General features: G+C 41.1%; 1 protein-coding gene across 1 annotated transcript in view; it reads right to left on the bottom strand.

Moving 5' to 3' along the window:
* Positions 1 to 16,101, bottom strand: part of ecel1 (endothelin converting enzyme-like 1) — a gene marked incomplete at its 5' end in the record, with an annotated part of 68,394 nt that extends 52,293 nt beyond the window's left edge. The window contains 5 exons of the mRNA XM_083886149.1: positions 3,875 to 3,999; positions 8,300 to 8,392; positions 9,466 to 9,576; positions 12,093 to 12,161; positions 15,244 to 16,101. Of these exons, the coding sequence (XP_083742275.1) occupies positions 3,875 to 3,999; positions 8,300 to 8,392; positions 9,466 to 9,576; positions 12,093 to 12,161; positions 15,244 to 16,101 (1,256 nt within the window). The remainder of the gene's footprint in view (positions 1 to 3,874; positions 4,000 to 8,299; positions 8,393 to 9,465; positions 9,577 to 12,092; positions 12,162 to 15,243) is intronic.
* Between the last annotated feature and the right edge of the window lie 231 nt (positions 16,102 to 16,332).

The following is a 16,332-nucleotide window of genomic DNA, read 5'->3' as shown; positions in this document are numbered from 1 at the left end:
GTTGGTGTGAGAGAGAAAGCAATTTACAAACTTCAGTTTATAGTTGAAGAACGGTATCTTAACAGCAAAATAAAGCAGCAAATGCATTCTTACAGTGCAGAGTACACTTTAGGTGATCCTTTTGATAAGTAAGCAAAAATAAAAATGTACATTGTGTCTCTGCAGTGAGACACAATGAACATTTTCACTTTCATACAATAGCTACATTTTGTGGCTGTGGCTCATGTTAATTTCTGAGGACGTGCACAGTCATGATGGGACCAGGCTGCACATTGAGTGGTAGTGCAATTTTAACTCCGACAAGCTGATCATTTTGACTGATGGAGGGTGAAGTGAAACTTTTGCTAAGATTATCACTAAGAAACAATGGCCAGCATTTGAGTTAACTGAATAAAAGTCACCATACGAAGCTTCACATTGATCCACCACAAATAGAAGCCAACTGAGTGAACGAGCGATAAAGGGGAGAGGAGACAGGTTGTCATACAGACAGGTGGATGGACGAAAAGACAGGCAGAGAGAATGATGTAGTATGGTGTAGTCTATTACCAAAGCCATCAGGGAGAATGGACAACTCAAAGAGAAGATTGGTAAACAAGAACAGAGGAGACAGAGCATCAAACCTGGCTTCTGCAACCTGTGGAGCAGTGAAACTGTGCTAATGGATGGGACAGTGGTGCAGGTTTGGTTATACGTTGTATTTTGTCAGGAACTGAAGTTGGTGTCTGTAAAATCACTCACTTTCTGCACCAAAATTTGTGACCAACAAGTAGAAGAAGACGACAGTACTGTAGTACTGTTGCGGGAACTCATACGGCAGTGCAGCTTTCTTCGGACAACACAGCAACCACAGCCATATGCTCCATTGCTCCATCTAATTTGTATCATGATTCACATGATACGGCAGGTACGAAATGTATGGAAATGTACAGAACCACAGCACCATCCATCTCACTGTCCATCTCAATGTTCACTGTTTGTTTTTCTGTGAAGCTAAGGTCAACAGGAAACTGATTCAATACACACTAGGTAAAAGCACCACCTATGGAGGCGGGGTCATGCATACACAGCCAATAAATCGATTTTGTCCTCCGCATGAACAACCGGCCTCTGCAAGGTGTCTGATTGCCTGTCTTAGTCGGACTACGGCCTGAGCTCGATTAAAGTCTAGAAATAGCATTGGATGGGTCACATTAGCATAATATAGCTTAATGTGAGCATTAACAACAGGCAGTGTAATGGTAAATCTAGTCTTCCTGCATGATGAGTTAACTACAGAATCTGTTGCTTGTGGGTTTTCATTGCTCCGTCTTCTCCTGCTCATTTTTTACATGTTTCTCTGGATATGTGGCAGTCTGGAAAGTGTTCACCTGTTAGCCTGTCTTTGACTGTTGTGGCACAACATCTATCAGTCTTCACTTTAAGGAGGTCAACAGCCAGCGAAGAGACGAGTTGACCGACTTATTACCTGATTTATGTGTTGTCTAGTATATATTGTATGGAGGTGAACAGTGTCGTTGCCTGTCAGAGGGCTTTACCTTTGGTTGTGTGAAGTCAGCTATTGGAGCTCTACTGTATATTGGTGAGGGGTTTCGGAGATGTCTCTTTCATTAGCGATCGTGCAGCTTTCACTGCTTTATGCAATGAAGAAAATCATATTAGGTTTATCTTGTTGAGGAAGAATTGCTATGCTGCAAAGTAGGCTTGGATAATTGGAACACGATTAGGTTTCCGACCATACTTGTGACGAGCATATCACCAAAACTGCTCTCACAACAGCTACTCTCCCAACAGCGCTCAACATTGACCCAGGTCAGTGTAACCCTGCCTCTGTCCTTCAGGTCAGTCAGCCTATATGTCTGGAACATATTGTACAAACAAATCAGAACTAAATACCCAAGCAGAGAAACCATGAACCAACATCCCCTCTGCAGCTTTCTGTATCTCAGCATCTCCCTGTTATGAGCATACTATTTTGGAGGACACAGGGCAATTTTTATCAAAAGTGCAACAACTGCGCTGAATACAACAACCTGAAGGATACCTGGGCCTGAACAAGAGCACTGGGCACCACAATGAACTGCTGTGAACTGTGTTTTCGTCTATATAACATTGGCCTATGCAGAAAATCACTCAATTTCTCTCTTTTTATTTATTTTTTTTAAATTACAATTATTATTTGCCTTTCATTATATACTATCCTTACTGCTTTATAGGATTGACTTTAAAATTATAGGTTAGGTTTGTTGAATCGTGGTTGGTTGAGGTAGAAAATGTACAGCTGCTAAAGTCGACTCTACTTTAACAATGTCTTCACTGCTTTATGCTCTAGACAGCCTTTTCTTACTGGAAACGGAAGTTTGAAATGGAACTGCTCATTTTCCCTACACCAAAGTCCATTGAAAACATATTTTGTAGGTCACAGGGACAAAGGAGCTGCTCATCTACTGCTGTCTTATATGATAAGTGTGTGCCATTTAAGAAAACACAATTATTGTCTTATGGCGGATTTCCACCGGGCCCGTTACAGCAGCGGAACTTCAGCGGCGTGGTTTTGCTTTGATTCTGTGTCGGACTTGCTGTCTGGTGCGATCTGCTCAGTTGAGCTTGGCGCGACTCAGCAACGGCAACGTCAACAATAGAACTGCCACCTATCGATAGCGCTGCGGCGTAGCGAGCTGCTTCGGGGACGCTGCTGAGACGTGCCTCGGTGCCTGGTGGAAAGGCTCACGTTGATTAGAATGGAAGCGATCAGCAACGGTGAGTAAGATTAATGGAAGTTGATTCGGAAGTTGAAGATGTCTGGATACAGGTCTGTATCAGTATATCAGGATAATGCCCTCTCTGGCTGTTCTTATGCCGGTGCTTTATAAGGATCAACCATAGTCAGTCTGTCAAGTTTTGCAATATATCAGTTGATTTCTGTGGACTCAAAGTGTGCAGTGAACTCTGACAGGTTGGATCCAGAACCTGCCCCATTCATATTTTGGCACCCTTGCCTGCACAACTGACTAGAACTGTGACTCTTACTTCTATAGCGCCTCATCAGTTTTGAAATTTGTTCACAATCAACGGAGACAATTGTGTATGCACAGCATGGTGTTTAAAATTGAAAAGAAAGGGGAGTAACATTAAGTACCAGCATGAAATGTTGTCATAATGTCATGAACTGGTGAATCGTGAAATGTCTGAGTACGTTATGCTGTAGACAGATGCACAGACACACACACATATCCAGCCTCACACATAACTGACAAGCACATAATCCAGCCGCCAGTCATCCAAGCAGTGAACCATCCACGAGGACTGACTCAGAGCTGTTGTGTATTTGTGTGGAGCACTGTGTGACTATTGGCGACCTGTCGATGGTTGGAACACACATCCTGATGTGCATCAGCCCTCTAAAGGCCTCCACCAGAGTCTGTCAACGAGTGGAGAGGAAGAGTGTGTGTGTGTGAGTGTGTCTCCAGGTGGTAAACAGGTGTGGGTGAAAGATCAATAATAATCAGCTGCAGCAGAAGTGGAAGTTCACCCAGCAGTGACTCACCTCAAACACACACGCACAAACACACACACACACATAGCAACGCTCAAAATCCAATCCATACACCTTGTGACACTGCTTTATAGCCAACATTTTAGTGACACCCCAAAACAAAAGGCAACACACGCACGCACACACACATACACCGAACAACCTCAAACAAAAGTGCTTACTCGCACTGAATAAGTACAGACTCAAAAATGCAGACTTCTAATTTCATTGATTTTCCGTACACCTCAGCGTCCGCATCATTCTCAATCAACTCCAAGCTCACGACCATCAACCCTTCACCACCCGGCCACCCGCTCCCTTTCTCTCTCTTTTTGTTACCTCTTGGAAGTGGTCTTGATGATGTCGGACACTTTCTGTATGTAGTCAGTGGCGAGCACCACGATCTCCTCGTCTTCTGAGTGGTTGTCATGGAAGATCCTGTCGAGCAGGCGTTTCCAGTGAAGCTGTGGTAGAAAAAATTAACGTTTTGGTCAATTTGTTCATTTTTGTGTGGCTAATTACAGTTGTTGTATTTTATGTGCAAACTGCTCTTTGAAATGCGGGAGTCCTGATCCAAGGTTTTCAAAACACGGTGGTCCTGTCTGACAATATTTAGTGGTTGGGACAAAAATTGATACACTGAAATATCACAGTACAAAAAAACAATCTGATTTCGCCTGATGAAGATATGATGTTTTGACCCGATATACAATTACTTAGAAAACAATTGGCCCGAGGCCAAACTTGTCAACCCCTGATATAGCACTTTTACATACACAGTTAAAGAGTGCTGTTAAATAATGAATTACGTCTTCAATTTTTATTCAAAATGTAATATTATTTTGAATGTGGGATGTAAAGTTCACAACTATACTAAGCTGCTCAAAATGTATTCTGCAAATCTCGAGTCTGTCAAGTCGCAGATTACGACCCATAGTCATGTTTTTAAAATAGACACCCTGTAGTGGTCACATAAATAACAGCAATCTGATATTTTGGGTGTGTCGTCATTGTCTGTAACTGCCTTGTCTTTTTTAACCCTAACCTCACTAACACCTAACCTCACTGAAGCTAGCATGTTGGTTGAAAAAAAAAAATAAACTAACTAACTAACTAACCCTAACAGGGAAATGACAAAACTCTGCACAACTCTCCATTTCTGTCACTTGTAGTACAACTGAGTTTAAATCAGACTTTACATGTTTTAACCAAATCTTGCTTTTTAACATAGGTTTTGATGTGTTGTAGAATTTTTTAAGCTTTTTGTATGAAGTACAAACATAAGAGATGCAAAGGAAGAGGCCACAGAGCCTCGAAACACAATAACTTCAGCAAAGTCACAATCACAAATGAAATAACCTCACAATAATACTGTGCTGCACCCATCTGTGAAACCAGTAAAACAGTATCTGTACATTCCCTTTAAATGAAGATGCAGAGGTGGAGGATCATAACTCAGACAGCAGAGACTCAGGCAGATCAACTGTGCATTTAAATGAATGGTACAAGGGTAATATCTCTGAGCTGTTATATATATAATTAATGAGAAAAAAAGAAAAATCTTTCATGTAGACCCCACAGCTGCTCATGAACCTCCATTAAAAATGTGCCCTTGCTACAGGTCTGCCTGTGCCCTGGTCTGTAATCAGACAAGTTGAGAATGTGCTGCAGGCAGTGGACCTACGATACACAAAATAAAAGGAGCGCCAGGCACACACAGGCTTAGGTCTGTTCAATGATAGTAGGACAGGTGAATAGGTGAATACTTAGCATAAATGTAAAACAAAACAGAAAAAGGAAATGTCTTTGGAGTTAAGCCGGAAAGTGGAAGCTTACCTTCAGTCATTCACATTAAAACCCAAAAGCCAAGCAAGAAGTCTTGGCGTTTTCATGTACGCTGACCTGACTTTAAAAGGCCACATTAAAACAGTCACAAAGTCTGTGTACTTACATCTAATGAATATATCAAGACTTAAAGGACTTATTGCGCAGCAGGATCTGGAAAAGCTGGTCTTTATCTTTAGTTCACTAGACTACTGCAATTCTATTCTCATCGGCCTCCCCAAAAAATCCATTAGACAGCTGCAGCTGATTCAGAACCCTGCTGCCGGTGTTCTCACTAAGATTAAACAAGTGGAACACATAAGTCCAATTGCTGTTAGCCTGTAAAGCACTGAATGGTTTAGGACCAAAATACATTTCTGAGCTGCTCGCTCACTATGAACTATCCAGACCACTGAGGTGATCTGGGTCAGGTTTGCTCTGTGTCCCTGGAACCAGGACAAATATCTAGAACAAACTCCCAGAAGAGTGCAGGTCTGTTAAATCAATTCAATCTTTTAAATCTTGCCTGAAGACCTACCTGTTTGCCACTGCGTTTGAATAAAAAAATGATATATATATATATTATAAAATTAAAATTATTATCACTGCTGCAGCTCAACCGGAACTGCGACTTTTAATTTCTTTCTTCTCTCTCTCTCTTTCTTTTACCTCTCTATTTAAATGTTTTTCATGCCTTTTATATTATTTTATGCTGCTGCTGCTGAATTCGTCTTTCCTTTTATTGTAAAGTGCTTTGAAATGCCTTATTGTAGAAATGTGCTGGAGAAATAGACTTCCATACATCCGTTTTTTACCGCCTCATCCTCCAGGAGGATCAGCTCAGCTGACATAGGGCGATAGGTGGGGTACACTCTGGACAGTTTGTCAGTTCATCGCAGGGCCAAATGTAGAGACCATTCAACCATTCACTCTCACTCTCACACCTACAGTCAATTTAGAGTGTCCAATTTACCTAATCCATGTTGCATGTTTTTGGACTGTAGGAGAACCTGAAGAAAACCCACACACGCACGGGGAGAACAACTGCATGCAGAAAGGCCCTTGTTCCAATCGGGGCTCGAACCCAGATCTTCTTGTTGCAAAGGCAAAGTGCTAACCAGAAATAAACTTGCCTTGCCTTTATACTTACAGTATTTATGTATAAAACTGTGGCCAAATCAGCCAATATTATGTCGTAGAACTAATATGTTGAGAAAATATAAAAATATGGTGCCAAAAGAAAACATGGCAAAATATTCAAAATTATAAAGTTGACATTTTGCTAATTTTCTTCAGTTGGGCCTTCTTTCATGAGACGACAACAACATGCAATAAAATGCATAAATCTTGGTCAAGTTCTCTTGTTTTATTTGCAGAGAGCTGTGTTTGAATTTTTTTGCCTCACCGGCATAACAACAGTTCCATTGGTACTAATATCAGTGTGGCATTTTATTCAAGTCCATTCAACTGTATTTGTCCTCTCTGGAGTCACAGAATTTTGCCTTAATGCTGATACTTTTTTTTTGAACACTTAAGAGGTAAATGTAATGTACACATGTACATTCAACATTAAATTATATATAAGCATTGTAGTGTTTTACTGACCATTGTTTGCATGTTATTGATTAAATTTCAATTCTTATTGATGATGAATTCGATTTTTGATTATATTGTATTTCTTTCTATGTTTTTTATTATATGTAACCTATATATATTTCCATATCAAAGCAAACATGTTTATTTTGAAATGATGTGCTAAACCATCATGAATATTTTTTGCTGCAATATCCTGATGGAATATTTATATATCTAATTTCAAGCTCAATGCTGCACATCTTTGAGTCTGGTTCTATAAGAGATTTCTTCACATACACATTCCACTGACGCCTAGTGTTTGATCATTGTGTGAACTGTTGATTTACTCTGCTCTCTACAATATTGTAAAGGTTTCTGCTTTGTACAGGGCCTAGAGATAATGTATGTTGTGATTTGGCACTTTACAAATAAAATTGAATTGAATTGTACTGAACCCGGTTTATGGCACTTGCTTTTCGGTTTTTCACACAGCGGTGCTTAGACTCAACACAACACTAGCTCTGAAGAGATGTACCTGTGTCCTTACCTGCGTCAAAACACACAAGTTGACACAAAAGTTGTTTGTTGCCCTTGTAGGTACTTGGCACACCCCGCAAAATACACAAACTCTGCCTTTAAGCTCTCTGAGACATATCAAATTGTTTATAGTTAGTTATATTTGTTATATATATGTATATATATATATATATATATACATATATATACAGTCATATATAGTTATAGTTAATATTCAGTTTTATTCAGTCACCATTAAGATGCCAAAAGACATTGGTCTTACTGCCTTAGATAATCCCCGGTACATTCCAACATTTTATTTATTATTTTTCCTCCTTTTATTTTTGAAAATCATGCTTTTTGTTGTTACTTAATTGCACAGCAGCATCCCTATAACTGGTAATTTTCCTCTGGACCCGAGTAAAAGCAAATAAATAGCATCAACACACTGAAGCCATGTTGAAGCAGCATCTTTGCTGTGGTTGAACCTTCAACTTCTAATTTGTGCCTTTATACTATTCTTCTTGGCAGCATCTCACAGCTTGACTTTGCTGTTTAATTGGACTGCTGTCCTTGTCCCAGTATACAAGCACAAGCTGGGGATTCAATTATTTAAGAGAACGTTTCCAACTACCCTATATGCTAGGTTAGTCTGACTAAGAAATTCAGCATTCTAAAATTCAGTTAAACTAAAGTATTAACGTTTGCATTAGGGGTGGGTCAAAATATTGATTTAGTGATATATTGTTATGGTGCTCTAAAGTAAACAGTCTCTGCCAGTTTCACTAGCTGGGCATTGCTCCTTGCAGTTGCGCTGCTCAAATGAATGAGGGAAAGTTGGGCACTCACACTCGGAGCGATGCGCTGCAGCTGCTTCAGGGTGATGCGGTTGTACATGGTGTTGATGTCCTTTCTTTGGTCATCATAGTCTGACATAGTGATCTACAGAGAGAGACAGAGACTTTACAGTATGTGTAATATATGTTGACATAACACTGGCCCCTCTGGCCTATATCGTAGTGACATGTCACGGTTGCTCTCAAATCGGTTGACATCACATTGTAAATAAATACAAAAAAAACAAGGACATTGAAAGAGCAATACAATGTTTAAACTTCTCAAACTATTTCAAGAAATAATATGATGAAAAGCGGGGTCGCACCCTGGACATTTCACCATTCCATCACAGGGCAAGTATACAGAGATAAACAAACATTCACACCTACAATCAATTTAGTGTCCAATGAACCTATGTTTTTTTTTGGACTGTGTGCGGTAACCGGAAAACACGGGGAGAACCCCACAGAATGGCCCTCAATCAAACAAGGATTCTAACCAGTGACCTTCTTGTGAGGCAACAATGCTGACCACTGTACCCTGTACCTCGTGTTCCGCCGTGTACCCTACCCTACCCTAGCAATCGAGGGATCAAAATAAATAGCTGCCATATTATTTTTTACAACTTTGAACTTCCAGCAATATCACATATTTAAATTAAATGGTAAAAATATAAAAGGCATATAAGTGAGAAATAATTGTGTACAGATATATAGGCCAACAACACTATCACTAAATGTTGTGCAATAACATTTTAAATTAGCAACATAATAATATGAAACTATTTGGGTTGTTTTTTTTTTATTTTGCTCCATGGGCGTTTTTCCCTTGGGCATTTTTTTACATTATCACCATGAAAGTGACACCATTTATGTTCAAGCTTGACCTTAAGACATCAGTGTCTCAATGTATAGCAGTAATTACAGCCTATCAATCAAAACGATCGGTAACTGGAGACATGGACATGACATGGACACACCTACTCCACCTAGAGTGCAAGCCCTGAAATATCATTTCCACGTTATAATTATTTGTATCCAGAAAATAACTGACTACCAAATTTGGTTTTGCCTGGACAAATAGAGCGACACTGATGTATGAATCAGGGGCCACGTACTGCACAGCATATTCTGTGTGTATATGCTTCGCTTGACACTACATACACAAACACAACTCACATTGGCCAGACGCGTCTCCAGCTCTATAATCTCCTTGGACTTCTGCGTGGCATTTTGAGCTCCCAGCATGCTCAGCAAGCGCTCCATCAGGGCCTTGTACGCCACCAGGATCTGAGAATCACAGGGACATCAGTGCTAATAGACGAGGGGAGACACAACACCATCAGTATCGGCCAGTGATGGGGCTGACATGTGGCTAAGTGGACAAGGTAAGAAAAGCACAGCGGGTGACAGAGGAAAACAGGTGGATTGATGAGGAGAAGAGCGAGGGGCACAGATGGAGGGGGAGAGGAGTGAGTGAAGTTAAGGAGGAGAGAAAGAATCGAAGGGAGGTCAAGTATGAGGTGAAGTGGGAGGGGGTGACTTGGAGGAGAGAAAAACATACATAGAAAATGAGGTGATGGGAAGGAGGGATAGACAGGCAAGGGTTAGTTAAATACAGTCCAGACCTCAAGTATTTACACAGTTGCTTCTGAGCTTCAACACATTCAAATTGAAATTAAATGACCTGCTTTCAATTTACAAGTGTCAGTTTCCATTTGACTGGGTTTATGTCAATGAAGAAAGAAGCCTGTATGAGATAAAGCACTTTAAAGGAATGTTTCCCAAATTTAAAAAAAGGGGGTTGTAACAGGTTGGGCAAAACAGGCAATTGTTTAGGGGTCAAATAGGGGTCTTTAAAAAGTACCATTCTTTTATGTCAATAAATTAATTACATAGAAAGGGTTTAATTTGCTTGCTAATGTGCTTATTTAAGTGGTTTCTGGAAGACTTTTTGATCTTATATTAAAATCCTCTTCAGGTCCTGATAACTAAAACTGAAAAACTGAAGAAAAAAAACAATGTAATAAATGCAGGTGATCATTTTGTTTTGAGCAAACAGATTGATTCCTTCTTGTACCTCTTGCTAAGTGACCTGCCTACCTGCATGATTCATCATGGTAATGGGAACTTTGCGCAGCAGCCATTTTGAGAGGTCAGAGTAGAAAATTACAAGTAATTAAATGAATGATGGCTGAATGAAGTTCTATTTAGTTTCCCCAGTTTCAGGGTGCATGCTGGTTCGCTGTCAGACTGTCCTGACTTACGTGAATTCAACACAGCCGTTGCTAATGTGATCACTGTAACACCTGTGCTTTTCCTGCTTATACATATCAAATGGCTGCTGTGCGAAATTGTAAAAGTCACCTCACACGATGTGTTGGAGGCATCAAGTGAAATACTTCTCATTCACATTGAGTGAGGCTGATGTGTTTAACGTTGCATTAATGTGTTGTTTTTTTTTGCTTAGTCTTTCTTGCCCTGCATGAGCCTTTACGTTCCTTATCAAGTTACCGTAACTGAAAAGTCTTCTTCAGATCCCTCTATAGGAATACATACTTCCTACGGGCACTGCACCAGTAGAGACAATGCCTCACTCACTAGATTGAGGTCTTCTTTAACAGCACAGGATCAGGATGTTTTGTAAAATATCAAGGTGGGACTGAATTAAAAGTATGTGTCATCGATGACTTCCATTCACAGCCATTAATAAGTGCAAATCAGGATGAGAAGGCAGGTATCTGCGTCATCACTTTGAAAAGTCTTCATTTCTGTCCCTCCAGAATAAAACCCAGCTCAGGAGTTTTCAAATTAAAATGGAGCCAGCAGCATTTTCTAACTTCTCTGTTATCTTGGCTCCAAAACTCCAGAGTTGTGTGGACTGCAGGCTTGAACAGAGCAGAGAAAGGCGAAAAAATGAAAACACAGAAGTGTCTGAAATGTTCTGCTGAAGTCCAGACAAAAGGCAGGCATACATGCAAGAGCTCAAGGAGGATGTAGTGAAACTCAGCCTCAGCCTGCTCATGTCCTTGTAGGCCATTCAGAGAGAATGTACATGACTTAAATTATTGTTTTAGTCCAACTAAAAATAGACTTTTATTTACATATTAAGATATTAATATTACTGGAATTTGACTTTATATCATGCAGTTGTGAGCTGAATTATTACTGCATGTGTTCAACTGAAACCACACTGGCCTCAAGGCTTTGCTGCTCCACAGTTCCTACCCCCAGGGGTTTGACACAGAAATAATGGAAGAAGTCAAGAGAAAACTATGACAAGTCCACACCAGTGCAGTTGACAGATAAGGAGACTGAATGCATGTAAGCTTAAACAATTTAAAATCTTCAACTTTATAGATTAGCCTTTAAAAACTAGCCACCAGCATAAGTTGTTTTGGTCTGTGACATAATAAGAAAACGAGTCAGACACACTTCATTCAACCAATCGATTCCTCTCCAGTGTTTGTATCCTGGGACAAGAACAGTAGTGCAACTAAACCGTAGATCAATTTACTTGTACATGGAAACACCCTGATTGACAGCAAAGGACACACACTACAAAACATAATGATCTTGTTTAAAACCATGTGTATCTGTCAGTTACATTTTTAACCCCTTAACCTTGGACACTACATTTTGTGTCAAAACAAAGTCAAATAAAGGCTGAGACTTGGTAAAGTAATGTGGCACATATACGTTTTTAAAAGTAACAGTTGCTGAAGCACGAAGCCATAAGAGAACATGTAATTGGTCAAAAAGACATGGTCTGGACTGGAGGTGGACAAAGAAGGAGACACATCTACCTTTACGCTGTCTTCGTCCTGTCCCAGATAGAGGCTTCTCTCAGGAAGTGTGAGCCCCTCCTGATCAATCTGCACACACACACACACACACACACACACACACACACACACACACACACACACACACACACACACACACACACACACACACACACACACACACACACACACACACACACACACACACACACAAACAAGACATTGGATTTTCAAAGACGAGAGGTTAATATGTCAATTATCTATCATTTATTCATTTGTCACAGTGTAAGATTCACATATTTGATTTGGCAGTGATTCCTGATCTGACACAACACATCTGACAAGCACATACTATATCCCGGCTTGGGGAGGGCACTCGGCGTACACCGGATGTGCCACCCCAATGGCTGGGATCAATTTAGCAAGTCCAGTTATGAATGAAGGGGATTGGGTACCCCAGCCTTTGAGGATTCGAAGGCGGCAAGCCCCGCGGTTACTAAACGATGAAAACATTTTAACAAACAATTTTTGCATCACGTACAGCAGTATTTAATTTCCCAGGTGGTCTCACACAACTTCACTTAAATCTACAGTTACAGCACATACCAGAATGATGGTTGGTGGCATGTACAGAGCAGACTTACTGCTGCTATAGGACATTTAGGTTGAATCCCAATTCCACCCCTTAGCCCTCCCCCTTCCCCCTACCCCTTTGTCGGAGTTCCCCTTGGCCCTCAAAACAGAGTTGAGGGAGCGAGGGGTACGAACGTTCCCCTAAGAAACGAGACACACCTTTAGTCTGTTCTAACCTAGAGTAGTTTTGGATGTTGGTGCTATATGAGGAAAAGTCATGATCTATTATTTGCTCTATTCCAGGTGCATTTTGTGCCTAAACCTGAACACAAATGACTATGATCACCTCAGTTTCAAATGATACATCTGTAGATATGTATATAAGTAATGCAATTTTGTCTCAGAAAATATATTCCTTACAAAAGATAATTTAGAGCCAGTAGACTTGTGGGGAAAACATAATTTTTAAGAAACACTTGATTGATCATCTTTAAAGCTTTCACTTGTTTCTTCGACTGTGCATCACAGAACCTGACAATAGTTCTGTTCACTCTGTTTCTGAGCTGATGATATACCTTAAAGAAAGCCATAACCATTGTGGTGTGTTCAGAAATAATGCAAACACTGACACCAGGGCAGCACAGCCGCAGTAGGATGTGTGTATCTACTGCATCTCACACTCCTATATTGTTTACACATGATTGATTTTTCAGTGTCTGATATTCTAACTTGTGTGATCTGTGTTTTTCTGGGTGTGGTTTTCATATAAGCCACAAACATGTTTCTATATTCTTCACTCGTGCACATTTTACTCATTTTTGTTCTTGTGGTTTTGTGTAAAATAAATAAATAAATAACTTCAGATATTTCACAGTAACAGCGTAGTTGAAATAAATAAATGGATTAAAAAAATAAAATAAAATGTTTTTACTTTGAAACTGGTACAGAAAGTGTTGTTTTTGTGACACGTTTGACAGCTGACAGGACAAAGACACACATCCCATGCAGGCAGTGTTGCTGCACTAGTGCGACAAAGTGAAAAGCAAGATATACATGATTGGTGTGGCCCAGGACTGACCTCTTAAAATGTGACCACAGGGATAAAAGGGATTATGAAGGGGGGGAGAACATGCTGGTCAGCACTGGACAATTTCATGTTAACACCAAGGCACTAACCCTGAACACGTCAAATTTAAAGCAAGTTCTTAGGTTGTTCTTTAGTGAAACAATGCTTGTCTAACTGCAGCCTACAAATCCTCAGTGAAAATAAATAGGTAATCAATAAGCCGAAACCTCTGACACATCACGATCACAACACTGTTACAGAGACTCTGCAGATGCTTCCTAGATCTCCTCGACTTAAAGGGATAGTTCAAGTTTTTTCCAAGTGTAATAACGCATAATCGGCACTGACTTTGAAATCCACAATAGTGTGGCATGAATTAACTTGAGGCACAGATGCTCGATTTCTCTGAAAACATGGCGGCCAGTGGGGACACAGAGATTTTTGTTTTAGAAAACAGATTTTAGCCACTTACTATGAGGCAATGAGATTGGAGTTGGCGAAAGTGGATTAGTTTAAATACCTGGGGTCAATCATCCAAAGTAATGGACACTGGACAACAGAGGTGAAGATGAGAGTACAGACAGGCTGGAGACAAAGAGATAAATTGTCATGGGTGTTGTGTGACAGAAGGATAGCAGCAAAAATGAAAGGGAAGGTCTACAAGACAGTAGTGAGACCTGCTGTGATGTATGGTTTGGAGAAAGTGGCACTGTCTAAAAGACATGAGGTGGAGCTGGAGGTGGCAGAGCTGAAGATGCTGAGATTTTCATTGGGTATGACCAGGATGGACAGGATTAGAAATTAGTATATTCAAGGGACAGCTCAGGTTGAACGGTTTGAAAAATGGTTGAGATGGTTTGGTCACATACATGGCTTTTGATTTTTTGGTCTAACATGAGGCCAGTTTGTGTGACGGAAGAGGACACATGGGAGAGGAGAAGATGACAAGAATAAGAGGGCACTTATCGCAAGTTTCACCTTATAAATCTATGCCTCTTAAGTTTTACAGTACCATAGAATATGTTTACATTGCTGTGAGCCTTTTCCAAGTGAAATTATGTTTGTAAACTGCTGACTCCCCACTCTGATCTTGGGACATTGGTGTCACTTAGGTAAATCCAAATGAAATACTACCATCACCACAGTTACAAAATAACACATTTGAACTGAGTGGTGGAGGTAACAGTGGATCAACAACTCCTGTGTGCTGTGATGTAATATCAATGATTTACTCTGTGGACTTTGGTGCAAGGAGTGAGTGAGAGGTTTATAAACAACGCAAACTTCAGTTTCCAGACAGAAAAGTCTGTCTAGGATTGAGATAATATGTTTGCCACTTATGTAGGCATAGGTTTTATTCGGTGAGCCTTTTTGTTAAGTGACCCAAATCTGCATCCATGTCTGATTACACTGACCATGTGACAGTGTCTCAAAAAAACCTGAACTATCCCTTTAATGTACCATTACTGCTGATCATATCCTGAAACACACATGATGTTCTTACAAAAACATGCACCTGTCAAAGCTGCTCACCCTGATTGCGTTCCTGGAGGAGTTTTTGTCGTCCACGTTGACAGTGAGGGAGAAGAAGACGGGGGTACTGTACACGCCCTGTGTCCTGTACAGCAGCTCGTTGAAGTCTGGCCTCTGTGGGGCACCTTCTTGCTCCCATCCAGCAGCACCAGGGAGAACCCCCACCAGGTCCCACCCCCCGCAGCTGTCTATCACCTCCGTCATGGGGTCCGACCCTAGCTTGTCAATTTCCTGGACGTTGATGCAGGACTTGTAGAACTCTTTGACCTTGCGCTCTGCTGAGTCAGGCCCACGCCTCTGTATGGGCTCTATCAGGAGGTGCTGTAGTTTCTCCTCATTGTGTTCCCCTATAGCGGTGATGATGCCGTAGCTGAGCTTGTCCTCGGGGATGCCGTGGCGCCTCAGCCAGCCGCCACAGGCGAAGGAATAGAAGTCTTGGCAGGGCTGGATCGTTGGGTCAATATTGGCCTGGACCATGCGAGCTGTGCGCAGTAGCGAGCGTTTGCGTTGGCAGTCTTGCCGGCACTGCGGGTCCTGTTGTGCGTCCAGGGAAATGTACTTAAGTGCCAGCATGCTCCCCAGAATGACACACATGCCCGCTGCAAAGACCAAAGCAGAGAGTAGACAGATCTCTCTGCGGCTCCACCGAGGAAGCCCTCCATTGCTGCTGCCGTTGCTTACATCTTTGTTTCGACCGTTTGACCAGGTCCCTCCTCTGCTCCGCCCCACATGGCGGTCCAGACTGCCTCCCAGGTGAAGGGTCATTCCGTTGCTGAGGATATCACTGCTGTAGCGACCGCCGTATTTTACTTCCTGGAACTCATCATAGTGTGCAGTTAATGAGTATGTTTTCTCCATGGCAATGAATTGTTTTAGGTGAAAAGCTGCAGAGAGGCTTAAGGCGAATGGGATGAAAAAGAACTTAACTCTCTGTTCAGAGTGCTGTCATGACTTGTTCTCTCACTACAGGCCAAAGCACTAAAGTGAAGTCGAAATCCTGTCGGGCTTCTTTAGGAAAAGGCCCCTTTATTCTTTTGGAAATCAAATGTGTGCAGAGCCAGAGGCTCCCATTGTGTAAAATGAATCTCT

Source organism: Microchirus variegatus (assembly GCF_963457635.1).
Source record: "Microchirus variegatus genome assembly, chromosome: 3".
Taxonomy (NCBI): domain Eukaryota; kingdom Metazoa; phylum Chordata; class Actinopteri; order Pleuronectiformes; family Soleidae; genus Microchirus; species Microchirus variegatus.
Note: the sequence above shows the minus strand (reverse complement) of the source record. Positions and strands in the feature narration are given on the sequence as shown.